The 25,048-nt window shown below is 38.2% G+C and overlaps 1 protein-coding gene across 1 annotated transcript in view; it reads right to left on the bottom strand.

Annotated features, from left to right (window-relative positions):
- Positions 1-1,301: 1,301 nt before the first annotated feature.
- Positions 1,302-25,048, bottom strand: part of LOC146484498 (histamine H2 receptor-like) — a 64,326-nt gene continuing 40,579 nt past the window's right edge. Inside the window, exon 2 of the mRNA XM_085104579.1 lies at positions 1,302-2,937. Within this exon, the coding sequence (XP_084960705.1) occupies positions 1,845-2,849 (1,005 nt within the window). The 5' untranslated portion in view covers positions 2,850-2,937 and the 3' untranslated portion in view covers positions 1,302-1,844. The remainder of the gene's footprint in view (positions 2,938-25,048) is intronic.

Raw genomic sequence — 25,048 nt, 5'->3', positions numbered from 1 at the left:
ATAAAGAAATACGAAGATCTGAGACGGGCTGAGCTTTTAAGTGAAGGACTTACTCAATTCTGTTACATGAATATTTCAGTTTAGTTTACTGTCTAGTTCAACGCTTTTAAACACATCTCGTTGATTGAACTTGATTGACATGACTGTTGCCCATTATCAGTAATTGCCTGCAATGGCCTGACAAACTGGCCTCGCGTTAAAATCATAAATTCGGTTTTTTCCGGGATGAGGAATAAGACGGTTGTAGCAGCACCAGTTATACAGCTTCTGAAGAATTCAACACAGAACAGCAACTTTGTCAGGAGAGGGACTGTCGCAGCCGGCGAGCAAGCTGTCTATTTGGTCAGCCGCAAGAGGACATGTTGGGGTCCCTTCTCTCGCCCCAGTCCCAATCATCTCACAGCTGATCAAAAAGAGAGCTTGCTCGCAGGCTAGGGGTGCTGTGACAAAGACTGGGTAGTGTCGTGCGTTGGGCTTGTTAAAAGGAAACAAAAACAGTACTCCTTGATTATTTTCGCTGGTAGATTTCTTTCATTTAATCCAAATCACTCGTTTGCATTCAAAGAGGGCGCATTCGTTTGGCACAATTCTGGTCGGATTGTAGACGCAATTCCACGTATCCCATTATTAAAACTGAAAACCTTCCCAACAAAGACAATTCATCTTAATTCTGAGTAAACTGTGTTCCGTTCATTCTGCTATCACGCGCAGAATGAAGGAATACTATTCTGTTCATTCCGAAAACATGATAGGTCCGAAATGAACATGAATACCGTTTTATATTCTGCGTATTTCTTTTTCGGAATACAAAGTTTCAAGATAATGCGTCATTAACTCCGCGGAATATTCTGCGGAAAACTGATTTAGTCATTTTGCGGTAAACAATCGTTATTCCAATTAGTGTTTTTAAGTTTGTATCGCGCAATATAACCCAAAACACCTTTTCAATGATTTGTATTCTGATAATCCATGTTTGTTAACCAATCACAGCGTTCGGAACTTCCAAACTGTATAGTGTACAATACAGAATATGCACAATTTGACAGCTCTTAGTTGTCTCTTGGTTTACTTTTCGTTACTTTGTTCATTAGCTAAGAATTCTTTGACGATACCATCAGCAAAACAATATCACCATCTCGTTATATCGGAGACAATTTTAATCGTTATTTTTCCGCTCATAACCGACCAATTTAGAAATGCATCAGTCCCAAAGTTTCAGCGAACCATCGCTTTCGGCCTGACAACAAGAATGTCTGGTTGACGCGTGTCTGGTTATAAATGAAGGCTTACCAATCCGAAGAAAAAACTAATCAAAAGTTGAAACTTGTGTCATCACAGGTGTTTATTATATTTTATTCTCCCACAAGCAATCTTACTCGCTTCTTTGTAGCATAAGAGTAATCATGTGGTTACGCTAAGATTAAGGACAATTACAATTTTAATGACTTTTCTTTTTGAGGCGCCTTTGTGTCGAAATCCAACTATTGAAAAACCAAGGAGCTGCATTTTAAAGCCTGTACTGATCGACTTCGGTAAAAAGAATATGTGTTAACAGATTTGTTTCACATTTCAGCGATAAGACGGAAATAAAATCCTTCCTCAAATTGGGATTATTGACGATTAAATGCGAATGGCATGAACATAACTGAGTTGTTTGGACGACAAAACAATGTTGAATGGTTCACAAGTGCATGCCTTATTCTCATAAATAAACGCCATTCAAGCGTATCCCGTTTTTTGCTTGATATCAAATCAAGTGGCTTTAGAGATTAATAAGCTTAAGTTGTACAAGGCCTCACAAAGCCTAACAGTGTAAATTAGTGTTTCTGCGCGTCTTTTGGATGTCAAACCGTGGAACATGTCATGAGCTCCGCGGCGTTTCGCTGTCGCTCGTACTTTTTCTTACAACATGGTATCATTAAACACAATTCAGCTCTAAAATCTTTTTTTAAGAAAGTATACAACATCGGGTTTATAAACGAAGTAGAGAAACGAAAGAAGTCGAACGCCATAATCCAATCTACTGACATTGCGTAGAAGACAGTTTGACCGAGGTAATTCTGAAGCAACTCTATGTACCAAGTGGACCAGCAACATGTGAATATTCCAAGCATAAGAGCGAAGATAGTTATGGCGCGTTTTGTAGCCGCTAGAACCGGTTTCCCGCGCGCGCTACCACACGACTCTTGTAACTTGTTCAGTTTTCTGATCTGTTCAGCTTGGTGCCGAATCACGTTGAACATTCTTGCGTAAAAGAACACCATGAGAACTAAAGGAAGTAGCAGACATACCACAATACCAGCGACGTTGTAGATGAGACCCAAACGAAGCTTGGTCGGGTCTCTGGAGGTAAAATGATCAAATTTTTGCCAGGCAAGTTGAATTAACGCCACAAAGAGAGAGAAAACCCAAACAGAGGTTATTAGAGCGATAATTCGCTTCTTGGTCACAATCGAGGCATATTTCAAGGGATACATCACCGACACGTACCTCTCAGCCGTTATGACGAGGATATGGAAGATTGTTGACACGGCAATAAATCTGTACACGGCGGCAGCAGTGATACACAGCCCAGAGAAGCTTCGGTAGCCTATAAGCGCATTGCATGCTGTGCTCATAGGTATTCCAAGTAGTCCCATCATTAGATCAGATACACTCAGGCTTACGAGAAGTAAGTTGGTTCTGGTCCGGAGAGGACGCCTTCGTACAAACAGCACAATGACCAAGATGTTAATGGCGATTATCAGAAAGCTCAAAACGATTAAGCAGGAATCGTAGCTTACATCGAAGAAACTGACAGGCGGCAAGTTGTTGCTGTCTTGCGCCGACGTTGAATTGTTCGCATCCATCAGCAATTTCGCTGGCTCGCGCGCGTTCTTGCTTTACAGACGTACACAGAGGCGTTAGAACGCCGTGGAAATGATGCGGATGGTCCAGCTGCAAATAGACCAAATAACAATAGAAATCTAAGGTGTACAATTTTATGTAAACAACGTTTTCTAATCGATGTTAATGAGGAAGTCCAGAACTAACAATGCCCTTGAGAATTACGAAAGCGTCAACGCAAATTATTTTTGATTAAACCTTTCGCTCCCAGAGGCGTCCTAAATCAAAATTGAAAGTTAAAGTCTTCGTTTCATTTCATGCCATTTGATAAATGTTTTGACACTCAAACTGATGAGCATATGGAAGTTTTGCTACCAAAAAATCTACTCTTTACAAGTATAAACCATGTCACAAGAAATAATACTGAGAGGTTTCATTTGAATGGTCCGTAATAGATGTCACCCCTAGACAAAAAAAGTTAGACCCACCTTGTAATATAATAAACGACAGCACAGGGCCGGTTAGTACCTGTTCTGTTATTTTCAATTAAATGGCCACATAGACGCAAATTTCTACCGAGTTAGAGCCACATTAAAATCTTTAAACTTTGACTCTCGGTTTGTATTACGCACTCACCTCATTTGCTCGCCATTTTCAGCTCTGGAAAGCCGCGGCATGTCTAAGTTATAAGCTACTAAAGTTGCGGCGGCAATTTATTAGTCGTATTATCATTTGCGACACTGGATTTACACTTTCCAATCTGTTCACCTAGCCTTCCAGGTATTTTTAATTGCTTGTCTTTGCAGTGTTCTGTTCAGCTTTTAATTAATTCTCCTTGAAATTTCCATGTTTCATCGCTTACTAACCGCAGGTGCTAAGCGGTTAATAGCAACATGCGTCAGCTCAGTCGATTTGAGTGATTGGCGTAGAATCTACATGTTGTCAGTCGGTTGTAGTTTCGCGATTTTCTTTACGTAGAAAAATTACACCGATAAAAACAGCACTTTTGGTATAAAATTTAAAGTCTCCCTGCCCATAGCTTTTTTTTTTTCGAAATCGTGAAATATTGCTGGCCGTCAGTTTTACCAAGAAAATTAGAGCGAGTGGGCTGGTAGTTCATCAGGTTGGAACCTTTTGGCTGGATTGTGACAAAAACAAGCCAACGTAAAAACACACACAAAAAAGACATCGTCACTTTTGCGATCACACATTGGACGCAATCACTGAGGTTTTGACTTGCTAAAATCACACCCTGGCCCACCAACTTGGGTCTAAATTACTTTTCACCGCGAAACTATCAGTGTCAAAAAATTGAAAATGTAAGGCCACGTTTTCACATTTACGTACATAATAAATCTGAGAGGCATCAGAAATTATGAAATTTAAAGTTAAATTGTTTTAGCAAATTTGAAAAATTGCTGGAATGAAAATGTACAAGCCAGGTTACGTGACCTTTTCATTTAACAGCATGAAATTTTTATTAGTAAAGGTTTAGATATACATATCTATCGTTCGTTTACCTTCACTTGCCTATGAAATTTTTATTGTTTGAAGAATCTCAGTTTCTCGATTGAGTTTCCAAATTCAAAATTGTGCGAAATCGGCAAATTCTCATAGGTAGTCGGGAGCTTGATTCTCTCTTGGCAAGAGACATGAAGTATTGAAAGCAAGATTGTGAAATGTCTTCTTTTTTATGGCACCCATTCGGATATCTCGTCGATGCAGAAGCATTAAAATTCTACTCACTCTGCTACAAGAAATTAAAAGAAAAAAACCTGCGCTGTTTATCATGTATTTACGGCGCGGTTTTAGGCCATCTTTTGCGCTTTCACAATCTTTTGCCATTATTTGTTTGTGCAAATTATTATTTTGGTTCTGTCCTTATTAATTTATCGATCTTGTCTTTAATTAAGATAGGACAATTCAGTATATCTTCATTGCGCCGGAATTAGCATAATTCGTTGTAATCAGTCGAGACTATTTTAATATTCTTTCATGAAGAAATGTTGGCTTTCTGAAAGTGTTAGCTGATTCAAAAATAAAAGGAATTAATTCTTCAGCGCAGTGTAAATGTTTAAGGTGACCTAACGCAAGTTTTTCTCGACAATTTAATCCGAATTTCAGTATGAGGCGGGTAATGTCTTTCCGAACAGATTTTCCAACGAAACGAACCATTCGGTGCTTCTAATGCATGGTCAAAAAATGCCAATTAAAGAATACTTGCTTTATAAAAGAATACATTTTCTCATAAAAATTTTCCAAGTTTGCATGGCTTATAAGTTTGCAACCTCTTTATGAATACGTTTGTCAAGTTAAGTCCTTGCCTTTACAATCAATCGACTTTGCAGCAAGGAGAGCTATCTTCACTTGCTGCTGAAATAGCAAGCATCCAAACTGATGAAATCTCATTTTCCTACCCTTCCACTCCCAGTTATCAAGATTAGTGTAGCCCCACCCCCACCCCCACCCAGTTCATAAATCCCAGATTTTTTAAACAACAATGCAACAAATACCAGTTTGTAATTGATTTCGTGAAATATTCATCTCAATAACTTGAGTTTTTCTTGATCTCTGTCCATACAGAAGTTCTACATTCTTATCGTAAAGCAAATTTATTTCAGTATATGCATTCATCACCGGCTCTTTGACCGTTTCATTATATTGTCTTTAGCGCAGGCAGTGCATTATAAAAGCCAGTACTACGTTGAACTCGGCAGAATATTTCACCTTGGCCTTAGAAAAAACCTTTCGACGGTAGCAATAAATTTCTGATGCGGTCAAGACATATTATAGTCGATAGTTAACTGCTGTCTATCGTCAGGAATATTAATGGAATATAGAAATTAGGCACTAACTAAAAATGAAAAAAATTAGACATTAAACCAGTTAAATAGAATGTTTGCGCTCATAAATTTACAAACAAGTCAAGTTTTATCTTATTTTCTCTCATACGAGACTAAAAGCTGATCATCATATGAGTAAAGAGGCAAGCACAAAATGAAAAAGGGCGTTTTGCGCAAGCATACTGCAAGTCTGAAGTGTTGCACTCAGACATTAAAGGCTGGAAGAAATGGTAATTTTACACAATATGACCACTGAGGATTTATTTGCTTTCCTGTTCTATTCTTCTCTAGTTACTTAGCGAGACTAAGCCCAATTCACACTGAAGTGGTTTTGTTTTGAAAACGAATGCTTTGGGTCAATAAGCCGCACGTAAACGATCAGAAGTGGAGAATGAATTCTCTTAACTAACGCATCATCAGGCTCGATGGAGACATACACTTGTAAAAACGCTTCAAATCACAAGGTGTTTTAATTTTGATCGTTTGGGATTAAGCGTTGGCGAAAACGTGTAAATGAAGCAGTTATGGTAACAAAACAGATTATACCATGGACAGGTGGAACTCATACGAAAACTCTAGTCATTGCGTGAACACACTTGCGCCGTCTTTGCCCAACTCTGAAAATAGGCTCCAACTATGCATCAATATATATGGATGGGCGTTAAGAACATGCACAACTTGCTCCTGAGGTTATCTCAACTTATCGGGAGCGGATTTTTAGCAAAAGGGAGGAATACGGAATGTTGTTTATTGTGTGCGGACCCAAAACATTCCAACTTAAACTGATATTTAATCATTCGGAAGGCAATGACCCAAATACGTGATCAAAACAGATCTCTTGGGCACCGAGGTATTCCTGCGGCATGATTGATGAACTTAAGGCTGGCGCAAATACTGTGATCAGCTAAAACACTGCAGATATCTGTGATGTAAATCTTTGTCATCAAGAAAACAAATCAAGTATCAAAACATCAACAGATTGGCACGTGCGTGGTAAATAACTAATGCCACGTCCTTCCAGCCCGGTTGCCGTTTAGCTTTCAGATCGTTTTTCTTTTGCTTTTCGTTTGGTTTCCCATTCATCTAATACCTAAATACTCCTTTACAGATTAACACAGCAAACAACGATTGGCTAACTCTAAAAAAGTTGACACATTTCTGTTTCCATGCGACAAACTTCCAGTTATTTTGTTTGTTGTTTTTGTAACTCGACTTTTCTAGATAACTCATATGCATGTTTGACACTGAATTGTCCACACGTCAAATACTCGTTTGCGAGCGCTAAAAGTCATTGAAATTGAACTGTTGAGGAAAAAAATCACTTTATTACTAGCAACTAATGCTGATGCCCCGAGCAATCGAGTTGGAATTCGGAAATGTTGATTTTTGAGGAGAAAGGAAAACCGGTGTACCCCGGGGAAAACCTCCCGGGGCAAGGACGAGAACCAATAACAAACTTATCCCACACATGACGCCGAGTCCGGGAATCGAACTCGAGCCACATTGGTGGGAAGCGAGTGCTCTCAATACTGCGTCATCCCTGCTCCCCGTGTGAAGGAGAAACGTCTGAGACAATCAACAAGTAGTCTGCCTTTATCCCAAACAGTTTGCCAAACGATTGCCTCGATGTTCACACTGCTTATCTTGTATTTGAGTTTGCAAACTCTACTTTGCGTTTCGATCTCGACGCTTGTAGTGATTTTAACGGAATAATACACGTAAACGTTCTCACAGGTTAAGTGAAAACAACTTTTAATATACTTTGTCATTTTTCGTGGTAAAAACACTGTTGATATTGATTCACAAAAGGGAACGGGCACCAAAAAGCCACGCTGCAGACACGCTAACGTGAATGTTTGACATACGAAGGATGGTTTCCATCGTCAGTAAACAAGTGTAAGCTTGAGCTTTACCATCCCAACAAATATGAGTTGTTTTTATGCAACTAAGGGTCATTTAAATTTTTTCTTTAAAAACCAAGGAGTTAAAGGGTTCTAATTCAGTATACGATTTGTTAAGCCACTCACACGTGGACAGCTAAATTACGATGACAGTGAGAAGAACTCAGCCGTTTTAAGCCCGAATGCAATATTAAAAGGTTACAGTCTAGATTAAGTCTAGTTTATACGTTGCTGTTTTTTTTTTCTTCTTCTAGCGGATGGCCTTTCGTCTTTAATCGCCTCTGTTGTGCTTTCCAACGAAAATGTCTGCAATATTTAACCACTTTTATTAAGTTTATCTTAGCACCATAGATGAACAGAAATTAAACAACTGTTAGTAGATTAACACTTGATCAAGATCACCTTTGGTAAAATTACCATTTCTTTTTTTAACATGTGTCATCAGAGGAGTAAGTGTTTATTGCGCCACGACATCAAAGCGGTAGATCACGTGTTTGGGTAAAAATATCCTGAAAAATTCCCTTGTTTGCCAATTGGAGTTAACCTTGGCTGCAAACATGAAACGTAAAAGTACTGCTACCTCGAAACATTAAAAGTAAAAAGGGCTGTATTGAATGTATAATTTGCCGCTAACATTTAATTTATATTGCCAATATATCTTAATTTGTACTACCATAATATTGAAAAGTCAAAGAAACATTATTCAACATGACTGTCTTCTTTTTTTGCTTCCCAAGTAATTAAAAACATACCAGAATGATAATATCAATGCAGTTAGCGTGTCTGGACGAAGATACTACAAACATTGGAGGCTTAATTGGTGTCGTTTGGAAGGAATTTTACTGCTGTGGCAATTACCATCCAATGTCACAGTTACTATGGTGCTACGATTTGGTGGAAGTATTTCAGAAAGAAAATTAGTAAATGTAAGAAGTTCGACTTTGTTTCTTAATTTAAGAGTTCAAAACATGATATTTGTTAGACAGTAATTATGATGTTTTACTGAAAACGCATGAAGTGTCCAATATATGAAAGCCCTTGCACGCGAGATGCCGCCATTTTTTATTTGAATTTCCACAAACATTTTGTGAATTGCATGACAAACGCCTGTAATTTCCGATTTCTGAAACATTTCAACCCTGTAATTTGAACATATCAGACCCAAGACTTTACTGACCAAACTCATGGCCTTTATATGCAATAGGAGTTACGTAATCAACTTTGAACTGTTCCATATATCTGTCTGTATATTTCCCGCGGACTTTACAGACGAACCAGTATGGAAACGTCAAGACGCGATTTCTTGCTTCCCACCAAACTTACACTTCTCAAATTTGACAGAAAAAATCTCTGGGTCAACCACCTTTCATAGTCTGGATATCTCTGACATCAATTTGTACAGAAATAGTTTATGATTGTTTTCCAATACAAACACTGGAGTTCCGCCATGTTAGCTCCAGTTCAAAATGGCGGCAAATTCGCGTGAAGTTCTACTGACTTAATGTGGCTACGACAAGTCTCTAGTTCTTACATTATACCAATTATGACACCAAAATCACTCCTGTTCACATCCTGTGCGACTCGAAACATTAGGTAAAAAAAATATTTCGATCAATATTTTCAATAAATTGATTTTGTGGTATTAATTTCGCTGCAATTTCGATGAATCCGCCGGGGATCATCCAAGAATTTGTTTGTCTACGGGAAAGAGCTTGCACGAAACTTGAATGTAATTTATTTCAGATATTATGGAAAACAAGTTACGCACACTTCATTATTAGACACGGCATATCCAGCGAGCCGTTCAGTCAGTGATTTTTAATGAAGTAACTACGCATGTGCAGTTGTTACGCTTTAAAACTGTCTAGTTTCCAGATCCTGCAAACGTTAGGCCAGCCGAGACCAAGCGGTCATGCGCTTTGAGAGTGTGGCATTTACTCAAGTAAACGCCCCTTCTAATTTAATGTTCTCATACAATCACAATCACCACTGAACGAAACAAAGACCAAAATAAATGAATGGCCTGAAGGTGTTGGAGAGAGACTATTTAATTAAACACAACACAATTTCTCTTTGCGTGGATAACTTATCGTGGATAACTTCTAATTTAATGTTCCCATACAATCAAAATCACCACTGAACGAAACAAAGACCAAAATAAATGAATGGCCTGAAGGTGTTGGAGAGAGACTATTTAATTAAACACAACACAATTTCTCTTTGCGTGGATAACTTATCTTTTTCCTCCTGCAAGTACCTTAATTTGTGATAAACGCCCTCTGCATTATCTTGATTTCAGTAAATACGGTATGGTGTCTATGGATGCTTCATTCCGTCGCGATTTTGATTATACTTTGCGTTTCAGGTAAAGTGAGATCGCTGAAGGACTAACTGGGGTTTTGGACGGCTTGTTTGTCGATTTACAATTAATTTCAAGTTAATGAGTTACCAAAAGTAGAGACTAAAAGTGCTTAATGTGCAATATTTCGACTAAACAATACAGCTGATAACAAAATTATACTACAGTGGATTATTAACGATTATCAGGGGGTGTGTGATTACACTCTTCCCAAGTTGGTCTGGATCATATTTCTATTTAAAACTGTTTTTTCAGGAATTAAGACAAGTTTGAGAAAAAAGACGAGTTGTTGACGGTTGACAACGGCGTTGTCTACCTCACAAAAGGTTGACACTTTAGCAATCTGTCTACTGCAGGTCGTCCTGTTTAATAACAAATCTAAACTCAAGAACTGCAAGTGAGCTACGCCAAGTGGTTAGCTGTTTCCCACGGTAAACTAGACCTCCAGATCACCATCAATTAAATAAAAACCTTGGGAAAATAAGGGCGTCACGTCACAATAGTAAAGTAGTTTGTTTACTTTTGTTCTGTTAGGTTGTTTGTCATTTTAATTAAACCCTCTGTCTCGTTAACAAAAATGATTTCATCTGTATTCCCAAGACGAAATCGTTTGAGAAGCGAATGTTTTCTTTGACTAAGTTTTCCTTTCTTTTGATTGGTCGAAAGAACACCACGTTATGTGAACTGATTAATTTTCCACTCATGCGCAGTACTGCTAAAAGCACTCGCGATACGATGAGAATTAAGATAACTTGCTGAATGATGAAACAATTATAAATCAGTCTATTGTCACCGCAAAACAATATAATCTGTTAATGTCTCGCACAACCAGTTATTCACCCCCTCCTTCCGCATCGTTCTACAATAAAAACTGGCCTCTGACAGATAAGCATATATTATCCAGTCCCGTTACAATCTGTACTTCGAAAAGGATTTGGAAAGTAAGTTAGCTGTGGCAACAGAACTACCGGCTTTATAATGAGCTAAGGAAGGATGAAGGTTTTCTTGCGTAAGGTGAACGTTAAAGACGGATATAATTTAATTGTGTTTCCCGCTTTTCATAAAATCCAGAATTGAGCGCGTCCAGTCCCACGTCGTTGTTCAAAAACAAAATGGATTAGAAATGCACAACACACGTAATTGACGTACGTGAAGGGCCATTGTACAAGCCACTTTAAGTTAAAATTTTAACGACTACTTTTCCCCACAGGAATTTAGAAATTGTCAGTTTCAATGTTTGATTTCCGTTTCACTTCTCCGTTCCCAATCTAAGCATGTGTACATGAAAAATATCACTCCGGAACACTCCAGCACCCACAAGATCCATTGGAAGCGATAGTTTTATTTTTTTAATGATACTGACACTTTTAAAAGATTTTGAACTGTCAATGATTCTTTTCGTCTTCTAAACCAAGGACTTTAGCTGACAGTTTAGTTAAGATACGAAAAATCGTTAATTTGTTTGTAATTTCAAGAGCTCAAACATGATATTTGAAAGATGTAAGCGATTTTTGGTTCATGACCAAACCTATTAAGAATACAATATCGCCGAAAAAAATTGAGTTATTGCAGGTGCCGCAGTTATTTTAGACCACATCACTTGCTATAGGACTATGATGGCTGTATTGCCACGTTCTTTGCACGAAATGCAACTCACGATCGATAACAGAATTAAACAACACCGTGACAATCCGCATTATTTGAAATAAAGTGGATAACAGACATTTTTTATTTCGTTCAATACCAACATCTCTGCGTGAAAAGATTGTTTTGAAGTTTTATCAGTTTTTAGTATTGCTTGTGAATTTAGGCCCGTACGGTTGTTACCATAGCAACGGAAAATAAACAAATAACACAAGGTTGACCATGGTGATACGTTTTTCAAACACCAATGATTTTTTTTGAGCAATATTTTTTTGTCATCTGTCTAGCTATTTGCTTCCTCTTTAAATATATTATAATTCAATCTGCCTAGTTTTGAGACTCCATCGTGCCTAATTCAAATTTGCTCACTTGATGTGGATCAGACACGCCAGTTTTATTTTATTTACCCGAAATGGAAACGAAGACAACCCCATTCAGTTTTAATAAAAAAAAAATAATAAAACTTAAAAAAAAACCCGTGACGGTTCCTTCAAAGGAAGATCACTTTGTCATCATTAAAATATGGGAATTTTCAGATATGAGTCGGTTTATAAATGATTCAGTGGAGTATTATATATATTATGTTTACCGCAAGGTTCTTTTGCCTTTGGCACGAGGTAAAAAGCTTTGTAGTTGAAAGAAAATGTTTCTGAAAGGAAGCTAAGAAAGTTTTCCGCAATTAAGAATGTTTCGTGTGCGCGCGAACGAAGAAACTTTTAAGAAGCAACAATTCCGTAGAAATGTTTCTGCATTTATGTTCCCTCGTCTCTTAAAACTACTCCTAGTCGTTTCGTCAGTACCAGAAACCAAATCTAGTGAGACCTGGTGAGCCAACTGGCGTGTTCTGTCCAGTAGATGGACATTGTCTTTACCTTTAAATCGTGCAACACTAATCGCATTTGTGTACTGTCGCTTAAGCCTGGTTTACACGAGCAACGCAAACGCAAGCGCAAATGCAAGCGCAAGCGCAAGCAAACATACGTGTGAACTACCACAACGCAAACGCAAACGCAAACACAAGCGCCAACGCAAGAAATGGAAAATTTTTCATTTCCCTGCGCTTGCATTTGCGCTTGCGTTTGCATTTCACACGTGTGAACCGGGGCAACGCAAACGCAAACGCAAGATGAACAACACTCGTTCCATGCCTCTGTGGTTTAAGTTCAAACCAAGATGGCGTCCTCATGCGATGAAAAACTAGCAGAGAGTGTCAGAAAATATCCTGTGCTTTAACAAAAAAGTTGCAGCGGATTCAAATGAAAAAACAAGAAGCAACTTGCATGGAGTAGTGTAGCAAGAGAAGTGGGGCTAGAAAACGGTATGCCTTTGCATTTGGCGCCTTTGCCTTAACAGACGACGGCCGAGAACGAGAAAGAAAAACAATTCTAAAACATCGCCTTCGTCCGCCATCTTTTATCTCGTTCCCAGAGTCCTCGCTTCCCGACCGCTGTTCTAGGGTAACGCGGACTCTGGGAACAAGATTGCCGCCATCTTAAGGTACTGAAATGCGCGTGCGTATCTCATTCTGCTTGCGTTTGCGTTCGACGTGTGAACGTCTCTTGCGCTTGCGCTTGCGTTTGCGTTGCTCGTGTGAACCAGCCTTTAGTGACTTTTGAACAAATATAACTTTTGGAAACTTTTGAACGAGGGTTACGTTTATAACAGCATGAATTGTTACCATCTTGTCTTGGATGTGCAATCTAGGAATAGGCTCAAGTACATAGATATCTGATCTTGAATTCGTGTGGTAAAAGTATTAATTTGACGTGAGGAGATTATTGCTGCTAAAAGTATGTGATATGGCTGTCATTTTATGAAACATTCAGATCATTTCGGGTCACTAAAACGTTTTGTTTGCATCGTTTAAGACGTAGTTCGATCTTTATTGGTCTTTATTGCCTTAAAGGCAGACTTTACCACATATGTTTGAAAAGTTTGCCATGAATAAAGCAGTTTTCAATCGAATGTCGAATGTTTTGCTTTCAGCTCACTTTACTACGCTCAGTGTGATTGGCTCAGAAACATCGCGTCACTCTCTCAACCAATCACATCTAGAAATAAAACCCAAACCAATCGCTATTTGTGTTTGGTTTATCAACACAGTTGACAACCAACTAAACGTAAATTGGCCACAAAGAGATTTGAGTGCTGAAGTTTCGAGCATTAGCTCCGGGATTCGCTCTGATCTGACGAAGGGCTAACGATAGACACGTCATGATCAGCACTCGAGTCTCTTTACGGCGGCCAATTTACCTTAAGTCATCAACTCCGTTGATAAACCAAACATTCATTTCTTCTGTTACGGGGAATTTTTCAGTAAAAGTAGATTCCACTCAGTTTAGGAAATATCGCCGGGAGCCTTTGTAACCGTCAAGTAAAACACATGGGCGTTGAACACCCGCTGTTTTTTCGAATATAAGAAATGAGCTTCCGTTTGTAAAAGCGCGAGAAGTAATTTCTTTAGAATTTGCTCCATTTGTTAAGCTTACGCGAGTGAAACTGAGTTGTCGAAATGCTATTGGCTACGGGTCTTATATGACAAATGCTCTTCAGTAAAAACCCTGAGTTCTACCTGTAACAGAATGAGTCAAGATCTGCAATAAACGCTATGTTCCCGTAAGACGATCTGGCCCAATTGATGTAAAAGATCCCGGTAGGTAGTAGGGCACCTCTCGCTCAGCCACAGAGCCAAATTCCCCCAAAGACCCAATTATACTTCTCCTCACCGACGCACTACAGTACCACAGTCCCCCCCCCCCCCCCCCCCTTATCCAATCGCGCGCGTTTTCCAGCATTAAGACCGGTCATTTACTTGTTTTTGCATCGAGTTCTAATTAGTTCATTGTGTTGTTTAAATTTTCTGAGTATGCCTATACATGTGTCACTGACTGAACATATTCATCGATTATTTGCAATGTATAACAAAGCTTTAGTAAAAACTCGCGGTCTGATTGGCTGATTAGCAGGTGTTATCCCTTTGCCCGCGGGCTGAACGCTGACGTCAGTTTTTCTGCCCGTTTACCATTTCGTGAACACGAACGTACTCATACGTGTAATACTGAAACAACATTAATATTTTTTGGCTGTTTATGCGAAAAAGGTTTGCAGCCTTGACGAAAATACACACTACAAATAGTTTCAATGTAGTGTACATGAAGTCAAAAAGTCGCACATTTCCTGACTCATTACTATGAGGGATTTCCTTTTAAAATAATATAAATTAGCTATACTAATCAGAAAATCGTCAGAAATAACTGGCATGAACGTCCGAAATGTGCCAAGAAAGGGTCCGAAAGTTTTTATTGGAAGTTTTAACTTTGAAAAGAACGAAACATTTTAACGTTTAAAGTATGCAATGTATGTCAAAAATACGATGAGTGTCGAAAAGAACACAACATCACGACACCAATTTAGATGCATGAAACTATATTTAATGATTTTGAGATATAGCTCAATACCTTGTCACTTGATTAGGACAGATAAGTGGGTATTTCTACTTGGAAAAGTATGGTTGTTGAAACTAGCGAGGCACGTGCCAATGCATAAAAATACACAATGAATCAAACTTGACCGTAAAAACGACAAAATAAGCAATACGAATAGAGTTGTGGTGTGCTTTAGGAATAATAATAGAAGTACTAATAATAATAATAATAATAATAATAATAATAATAATAATAATAATAATAACAATAATAATAATGATGATGATGATGATGATGATGATGATGATGATAATAATAATAATAATAATAAGGAAGCTAAATTACCCGACTCTTGCGAATAAAGTAATACGTTTTCCATTACTTTTATTCAGAAAACATTCATCGCCATTGTTGCTTAAGTCCTGCCCTGAACTTGTCAGCTTCCTCAATATGAAACGTGGTTAAAAGATTAGCCTCCGAAATCCCAAATACAGGCAGCTAAACCAAAACAAAGTGCTTCTTGGATCATAATAGTTTGTGTTTGTGCCAAATCGCCTTGGAAACTGCGACGTAACCGTTTAAATAAAATTTGTTACATAAATAATATTGTAATTAATCCTTACCTATCTATCTAACCGTTCTCATACTCAGTAAACACTTCCCAATCGCTATTTCCGTTGATAAAAATGGCCATACCTTCAGATTTTTTGGACGGTATTTACGATTGCAAGAATACGTGAAACAAGCCATTTATACCAAATGTCCGACCTAACTGTCATTTGCTCAGTTTCATGCCTGTGGATGTTTTGTAATAAATCTGTTTTGCATCCCAAATATTATTTACAGCTATATTCAACAAATGTCCTAAATCTAGCCACTTATATTAAAACTTAAGACCCCCAAATACGTCATTCAACACTCAAGAAAAGTGCGTGCAAAATTTTACTTAAGTCGTTTTTTCCGATAATACACTGATATACCGGAAGACGTTTGCGGTTATTTTTCCTACTAGCAAATATGCTGGAGGAAAGATGTAGTTTTAAAGGAGCTACCGCAAGCTATTTAAAACATTTCGGGCACTTCAAAAAGCACCACGAAAAACTGTATTTTGCATTAGCAACAAAGAGTTCAGTTGCTTCGATCAGCCAAACAATCATGAGTCACTCCTGTAGATTTGATCCACAGACTGAAACTCTTTAACCACCTTGTACAGCATAACAGATATTGAAATAATGCTCGCTTTTTATTATAAGAATGGTCGCACTTTAGCATTACATGGACGAACGTGAAAGCTGAGACTCAAGTGGCTTAAAAGGAAAAGGATAACTGAATCACCTTAACGAAAAGTTACATGCTCATATTTTCAATAACCGTGTCTGCAATCGAGAAAATATTTAAGAAATTATAAGTGTAAGAGGTTCGTTTCGCATCGTGCCTGAATTAATAAGATATATATTGCTTCTTTATTTTATCAATGATCCAATGATAAGAATTGCTGATTTGTAAACCATTACCGACAATTTGTTTCCACGTTTACAATACCAACACGCCAAAACAAGCTTCAGTTACTAAAAATAGAGTGCGTTACTCGGCTCAGTCATCGCTAATATGAAGATAGCAAACCACAAGAGAGTCTTTATCGGAAAAAGAACCATTTAGTCAATTTGTTTGTTCCCACTTTGTAAGCAAACTACAGTTGGCGTTTACTGTGAGTCAGTGACAGACAAAACTCAGTTTTCAGATGAATAAGAACAAATCTGGGGAACAAATGAGCAAGAATTTATCCCGATTCCTGATCCTCTAAAGAAATCAATAAACTTCTGATCTCAACCCTGTAGTTCTTGATTTCAGATGCAAGACCTGTGATTATAATTTAACTCGCCTCTGATCCTTTGTTTTTCACCCCCTTACTGATCCCGAACCTTTATGTTCCATAATGTTACATTTTTTCTTGAATTGTCATAGAGAGCCTTGACTTTTCGTTCCAGAGTCGGCAGAACGTCGATTCACATAAAGTGGTTCTTAATTTTGAATTGGAGATGACATTCTTAATTTTGCCGGAGCACTCAGATGAACACAGCCATTCAGTAGTATTTCCTGTGGGGCTATTTTTGATGTAGTGTGTGGTTTTAAGGTTTGAATGGAGTCCTGAAGCTCGGTAATCATTCAACTAAAAGCTACTGGACAGCTCTTCCCTGTGATGTTTACTATACTGTACAAGGTGGTTCTAAATTTTGTATCTGTGGATGAAATCCTAAAGTGTGACCATTCAACTGAAAGCTACTGAGCAGTTTCTTTCTTCAGTTTCTTATGGTACTTTTTATTGTGCTGTTTTAAGTTTTATCTTATTTCTCTCTTACGAGACTAAAAGCTGATCATCATATGAGTAAAGAGGCAAGCACAAAATGAAATAGGGCGTTTTGCGCAAGCATACTGCAGGTCTGAAGTGTTGCACTCAGACATTAAAGGCTGGAAGAAATGGTAATTTTACACAATATGACCACTGAGTATTTATTTGCTTTCCTGTTCTATTCTTCTCTAGTTACTTAGCGAGACTAAGCCCAATTCACACTGAAGTGGTTTTGTTTTGAAAACGAATGCTTTGGGTCAATAAGCCGCACGTAAACGATCAGAAGTGGAGAATGAATTCTCTTAACTAACGCATCATCAGGCTCGATGGAGACATACACTTGTAAAAACGCTTCAAATCACAAGGTGTTTTAATTTTGATCGTTTGGGATTAAGCGTTGGCGAAAACGTGTAAATGAAGCAGTTATGGCAACAAAACAGATTATACCATGGACAGGTGGAACTCATACGAAAACTGTAGTCATTGCGTGAACATACTTTGCGCCGTCTTCACCCAACTCTGAAAATAGGCTCCAACTATGCATCAATATATATGGATGGGCGTTAAGAACACGCACAACTTGCTCCTGAGGTTATCTCAACTTATTGGGAGCGGATTTTTAGCAAAAGGGAGGAATACGGAATGTCGTTTATTGTGTGCGGACCCAAAACATTCCAACTTAAGGTGATTCCATCGAATTGCATTGCGCATCCTTGCTGCGCATAATTTTTCGCGTCACTTAGCGCGCGCACAACATTACGGGATTTCCTTGAGGTTAAGCTCGGCAGGAAAATAAATGGTCCTTTTCTTCTAAACGAGCACAGTGACCCCCATTTTTTAATGCATCAATTTAAATGTCATACGGTTGACCACTATATATCGCGATTTCAAGAAAAGTTTAATACTCTACTTTGAGATATTTTTATTTGAATGCTTTAAAAAGCACGTATTTAGGTAGTGCTGCTTACGTGCACACGCAGCAAAATCTTTAATTTCATTCATAATCGTAATTCCAGTTCAATGTAAGATTAAAGTAAATTTTGTTGAACTGCTTCGATATTTTAATGCAAGAAATTAATTTTTCTAGAAATGATAGTTCCCTTTTCTGATTACTAGCGTTCCTAATATAAACCTCGTGGGTCATCTATTTACTATAATAGCCATCCAAGTTGCACAAAAACGAGCACGGTGACCCCCATTTTTTATTGCATTTTTGTAATGCTCATACCATAGTCATGAACTGGACCAAGTCTTAGACAATTTTAAATACTCCTTCTATTTCAGCGGAATCACCTTAAACTGATATTTAATCATTCGGAAGACAATGACCCAAATACGTGATCAAAACAGATCTCTTGTGCACCGAGGAATTCCTGCGGCATGATTGATGAACTTAAGGCCGGCGCAAATACTGTGATCAGCTGAAACACTGCAGATATCTGTGATGTAAATCTTTGTCATCAAGAAAACAGATCAAGTATCAAAACATCAACAGATTGGCACGTGCGTGGTAAATAACTAATGCCACGTCTTTCCAGCCCGGTTGCCGTTTAGCTTTCAGTTCTTTTTTCTTTTGCTTTTCGTTTGGTTTCCCATTCATCTAATGCCTAAATACTCCTTTACAGATTAACACAGCAAACAAAGATTGACTAACTCTAAAAAGTTGACACATCTCTGTTTCCATGCGACAAACTTCCGTTGTTTTGTTTGTTCTTTTTATAACTCGACTTTTCTAGATAACTCACATGCATGTTGAACACTGAATTGTCCACACAGCAAATACTCGTTTGCGAGCGCTGAAAGTCATTGAAATTGAACTGTTGAGGAAAAAAATCACTTTTTTACTAGCAACTAATGCTGATGCCTCGAGCAATCGAGTTGGAATTCGGAAATGTCGAATTTTGAGGAGAAAGGAAAACCGGTGTACCCCGGGGAAAACCTCCCGGGGCAAGGACGAGAACCAACAACAATCTTATCCCACACATGACGCCGAGTCCGGGAATCGAACTCGAGCCACATTGGTCGGAAGCGAGTGCTCTCACTACTGCGTCATCCCTGCTCCCCGTGTGAAGGAGAAACGTCTGAGACAATTAACAAGTAGTCTGCCTTTATCCCAAACAGTTTGCCAAACGGTTGCCTCGATGTTCACACTGCTTATCTTGTATTTGAGTTTGCAAACTCCACTTTGCGTTTCGATCTCGACGCTTGGAGTGATTTTAAAGGAATAATACACGTAAACGTTCTCACAGGTTCAGTGAAAACAACTTTTAATATACTTTTTCATTTCTCGTGGTAAAAACACTGTTGATATTGATTTCACAAAAGGGAACGGGCGCCAAAAAGTCACGCTGCAGACACGCTAACGTGAATGTTTGACATACGAAGGATGGTTTCCATCGTCAGTAAACAAATGTAAGCTTGAGCTTTACCATTCCAACAAATATGAGTTGTTTTTATGCAACTAAGGGTCATTTAAATTTTTTTTAACAACCAAGGAGTTAAAGAGTACGTCTAATTATACAATTTGTTAAGCCACTCGCACGTGGACAGCTAAATTACGATGAGAGTGAAAAGAACTCAGATGTTTTAAGCCCGAATGCAATATTAAAAGGTTACAGTCTAGATTAAGTCTAGTTTATACGTTGTTGTTTTGTTTTTTTTGTTTTTTCTAGCGGATGGCCTTTCGTTTTTAATCGCCGCTGTTGTGCTTTCCAACGAAAATGTCTGCAATATTTAACCACTTTTAATTAAGTTTATCTTAGCACCATAGATGAACAGAAATTAAACAACTGTTAGTAGATTAACACTTGATCAAGATCACCTTTGGTAAAATTACCATTTCTTTTTTTAACATGTCATCGGAGGAGTAAGTGTTTATTGCGCCACGACATCAAAGCGGTAGATCACGTGTGTGGGTAAAAATATCCTGAAAAATTCCCTTGTTTGCCAATTGGAGTTAACCTTGGCTGCAAACATGAACGTAAAAGTACTGCTACCTCGAAACATTAAAAGTAAAAGGGCTGTATTGAATGTATAATTTGCCGCTAACATTTAATTTATATTGACAATATATCTTAATTTGTACTACCATGACATTATTGAAAAGTCAAAGCAAACATTATCCAAAATGACTGTCTTCCTTTTTTGCTTCCCGAGCAATTAAAAACGTACCGGTATGATAATATCAATGCAGTTAGCGTGTCTGGACGAAGATACCACAAACATTGGAGGCTTAATTGGAGTCGTTTGGAAGGAATTTTACTGCTCTGGCATTAACCATTCAATGTCACAGTTACTATGGTGCTACGATTTGGTGGAAGTATTTCAGAAAGAAAATTAGTAAATGTAAAAAGTTCGACTTTGTTTGTAAATTTAAGAGTTCAAAACATGATATTTGTTAGACAATAATTATGATGTTTTATTGAAAACGCATGAAGTATCCAATATATGAAAGCCCTTGCACGCGAGATGCCGCCATTTTTTATTTGAATTTCCACAAACATTTTGTGAATTGCATGACAAACGCCTGTAATTTCCGATTTCTGAAACATTTCAACCCTGTAATTTGAACATATCAGACCCAAGACTTTACTGACCAAACTCATGGCCTTTATATGCAATAGGAGTTACGTAATCAACTTTGAACTGTTCCATATATCTGTCTGTATATTTCCCGCGGACTTTACAGACGAACCAGTATGGAAACGTCAAGACGCGATTCCTTACTTCCCATCAAACTTATTCTTCTTAAATTTGACAGAAAAAATCTCTGGGCCAACCACCTTTCATAGTCTGGATATCTCTGACATCAATTTGTACAGAAATAGTTTATGATTGTTTTCCAATACAAACACTGTAGTTCCGCCATGTTAGCTCCAGTTCAAAATGGCGGCAATTCTACTGACTTTATGTGGCTACGACAAGTCTCTAGTTCTTACATTATACCAATTATGACACCAAAATCACTCCTGTTTACATCCTGTGCGACTCGAAACATTAAGTAAAAAAAATATTTCGATCAATATTTTCAATAAATTGATTTTGTGGTATTAATTTCGCTGCAATTTCGATGAATCCGCCGGGGATCATCCAAGAATTTGTTTGTCTACGGGAAAGAGCTTGCACGAAACTTGAATGTAATTTATTTCAGATATTATGGAAAACAAGTTACGCACACTTCATTATTAGACACGGCATATCCAGCGAGCCGTTCAGTCAGTGATTTTTAATGAAGTAACTACGCATGTGCAGTTGTTACGCTTTAAAACTGTCTAGTTTCCAGATCCTGCAAACGTTAGGCCAGCCGAGACCAAGCGGTCATGCGCTTTGAGAGTGTGACATTTACTCAAATAAACGCCCCTTCTAATTTAATGTTCCCATACAATTCACAATCACCACTGAACGAAACAAAGACTAAAATAAATGAATGGCCTGAAGGTATTGGAGAGAGACTATTTAATTAAACACAACACAATTTCTTTTTGCGTGGATAACTTATCTTTTTCCTCCTTAAAGTACCTTAATTTGTGATAAACGCCTCCTGCATCATCTTGATTTCAGTGAATACGGTATGGTGTCTATGGATGCTTCATTCCGTCGCGATTTTGATTATACTTTGCGTTTCAGGTAAAGTGAGATCGCTGAAGGACTAACTGGGGTTTTGGACGGCTTGTTTGTCGATTTATAATTAATTCCAAGTTAATGAGTTACCAAAAGTAGAGACTAAAAGTGCTTAATGTGCAATATTTCGACTAAACAATACAGCTGATAACAAAATTATATTACAGTTGATTATTAATGATTATCAGGAACTGTACATGTAAGTGAGCCACGCCAAGTGGTTGGCTGTTTCCCACGGTTAACTAGACCCCCAGATCGCCATCAATTTTAAAAATACAAACCTTGGGAAATAAGGGCGTCACGTCACAATAGTAAAGTGGTTTGTTTTGCTTTTGTTTCTGTAAGGTTATTTGTCATTTTAATTAAACCCTCTGTCTCGTTAATAAAAATGATTTTATCTGTATTCCTAAGACGAAATCGCTTGAGAAGCGAATATTTTCTTTGATAAAGTTTTCCTTTCTTTTGATTGGTCGAAAGAACACGACGTTATGTGAACTGATTAATTTTCCGCTCATGCGCAGTACTGCTAAAAGCACCCGCGATACGATGAGAATATTAAGATAACTTGCTGGATGATGAAACGATTATTAATCAGTCTATTGTCACCGCAAAACAATGTAATCTGTTAATGTCTCGCACAACCAGTTATTCACCCCCTCCTACCGCATCGCTGTATAATAAAAACTCGCCTCTGACAGATAAGCATATATTATGGAGTCCCGTTACAATCAGTACTACGAAAAGGATTTGGAAAGTAAGTTAGCTGTGGCAACAGAACTACTTTATAATGAGCTAAGGAAGGATGAAGCTTTTCTTGCGTAAGGTGAACATTAAGGACGGATATAATTTACAACATTGTGTTTCTCGTTTTTCGTAAAATCCAGAATTGAGCGCGGTCCAGTCCCACGTCCTTGTTCAAAAACAAAATGGATTAGAAATGCACAACACACGTAATTGACGTACGTGCAGTGCCATTGTACAAGCCACTTTAAGTTATAATTTTAAGGACTACTTTTCCCCACAGGAATTTAGAAATTGTCAGTTTACATTGTTTGATTTCCGTTTCAATTCTCCGTTTCCAATCTAAGCATGCGTACATGAAAAATATCGCTCCGGAACACTCCAGCACCCACAAGATCCATTGCGAGCGATAGTTTTATTTTTTTGATGATACTGACACTTTTAAACGGTTTTGAACTGTCAATGATTCTTTTCGTCCTCTAAACCAAGGACTTTAGCTGACATTTTAGTTAAGATACGAAAAATCGTTAATTTGTTTGTAATTTCAAGAGCTCAAACATGATATTTGAAAGATGTAAGCGATTTTTTGTTCATGTCCAAACCCATTAAGAATACAATATCGCGAAAAAAAAATTGAGTTATTGTAGCTGCCGCAGTTATTTTAGACCACATCACTTGTTATAGGACTATGATGGCTGTATTGCCGCGTTCTTTGCACGAAATGCAACTCACGATCGATAATAGAATTAAACAACACCGTGACAATCCGCATTATTTGAAACAAAGTGGATAACATACATTTTTTTATTTCGTTCAATACCAACATCTCTGCGTGAAAAGATTGTTTTGAAGTTTTATCAGTTTTTAGTATTGCTTGTGAATTTAGGCCCGTACGGTTGTTACCATAGCAACGGAAAATAAACAAATAACACAAGGTTGACCATGGCGATACGTTTTTCAAACACCAATGAATTTTTTTGAGCAATATTTTTTTGTCATCTGTCTAGCTATTTGCTTCCTCTTTAAATATATTATAATTCAATCTGCCTAGTTTTGAGACTCCATCGTGCCTAATTCAAATTTGCTCACTTGATGTGGATCAGACACGCCAGTTTTATTTTATTTACCCGAAATGGAAACGAAGACAACCCCATTCAGTTTTAATAAAAAAAATAAATAAAACTTAAAAAAAAACCGTTACGGTTCCTTCAAAGGAAGATCACTTTGTCATCATTAAAATATGGGAATTTTCAGATATGAGTCGGTTTATAAATGATTCAGTGGAGTATTATATATATTATGTTTACCGCAAGGTTCTTTTGCCTTTGGCACGAGGTAAAAAGCTTTGTAGTTGAAAGAAAATGTTTCTGAAAGGAAGCTAAGAAAGTTTTCCGCAATTAAGAATGTTTCGTGTGCGCGCGAACGAAGAAACTTTTAAGAAGCAACAATTCCGTAGAAATGTTTCTGCATTTATGTTCCCTCGTCTCTTAAAACTACTCCTAGTCGTTTCGTCAGTACCAGAAACCAAATCTAGTGAGACCTGGTGAGCCAACTGGCGTGCTCTGTCCAGTAGATGGACATTGTCTTTACCTTTAAATCGTGCAACACTAATCGCATTTGTGTACTGTCGCTTAAGCCTGGTTCACACGAGCAACGCAAACGCAAGCGCAAATGCAAGCGCAAGCGCAAGCAAACATACGTGTGAACTACCACAACGCAAACGCAAACGCAAACGCAAGCGCCAACGCCAGAAATGGAAAATTTTTCATTTCCCTGCGCTTGCATGTGCGCTTGCGTTTGCATTTCACACGTGTGAACCGGGGCAATGCAAAGGCAAACGCAAACGCAAGATGAACAACACTCGTTCCATGCCTCTGTGGTTTAAGTTCAAACCAAGATGGCGTCCTCATGCGATGAAAAACTAGCAGAGAGTGTCAGAAAATATCCTGTGCTTTAACAAAAAAGTTGCAGCGGATTCAAAGAAAAAAACAAGAAGCAACTTGCATGGAGTGATGTAGCAAGAGAAGTGGGGCTAGAAAACGGTATGCCTTTGCATTTGGCGCCTTCGTCTTAACAGACGACGGCCGAGAACGAGAAAGAAAAACAATTCTAAAACATTGCCTTCGTCCGCCATCTTTTATCTCGTTCCCAGAGTCCTCGCTTCCCGACCGCTGTTCTAGGGTAACGCGGACTCTGGGAACAAGATTGCCGCCATCTTAAGGTACGGAAATGCGCGTGCGTATCTCATTCTGCTTGCGTTTGCGTTCGACGTGTGAACGTCTCTTGCGCTTGCGCTTGCGTTTGCGTTGCTCGTGTGAACCAGCCTTTAGTGACTTTTG

This window comes from Pavona decussata, unplaced genomic scaffold, assembly GCF_977016875.1.
Source record: "Pavona decussata unplaced genomic scaffold, jaPavDecu1.1 SCAFFOLD_32, whole genome shotgun sequence".
Lineage (NCBI taxonomy): Eukaryota > Metazoa > Cnidaria > Anthozoa > Scleractinia > Agariciidae > Pavona > Pavona decussata.
This window is presented reverse-complemented; position numbering and strand designations above follow the sequence as displayed.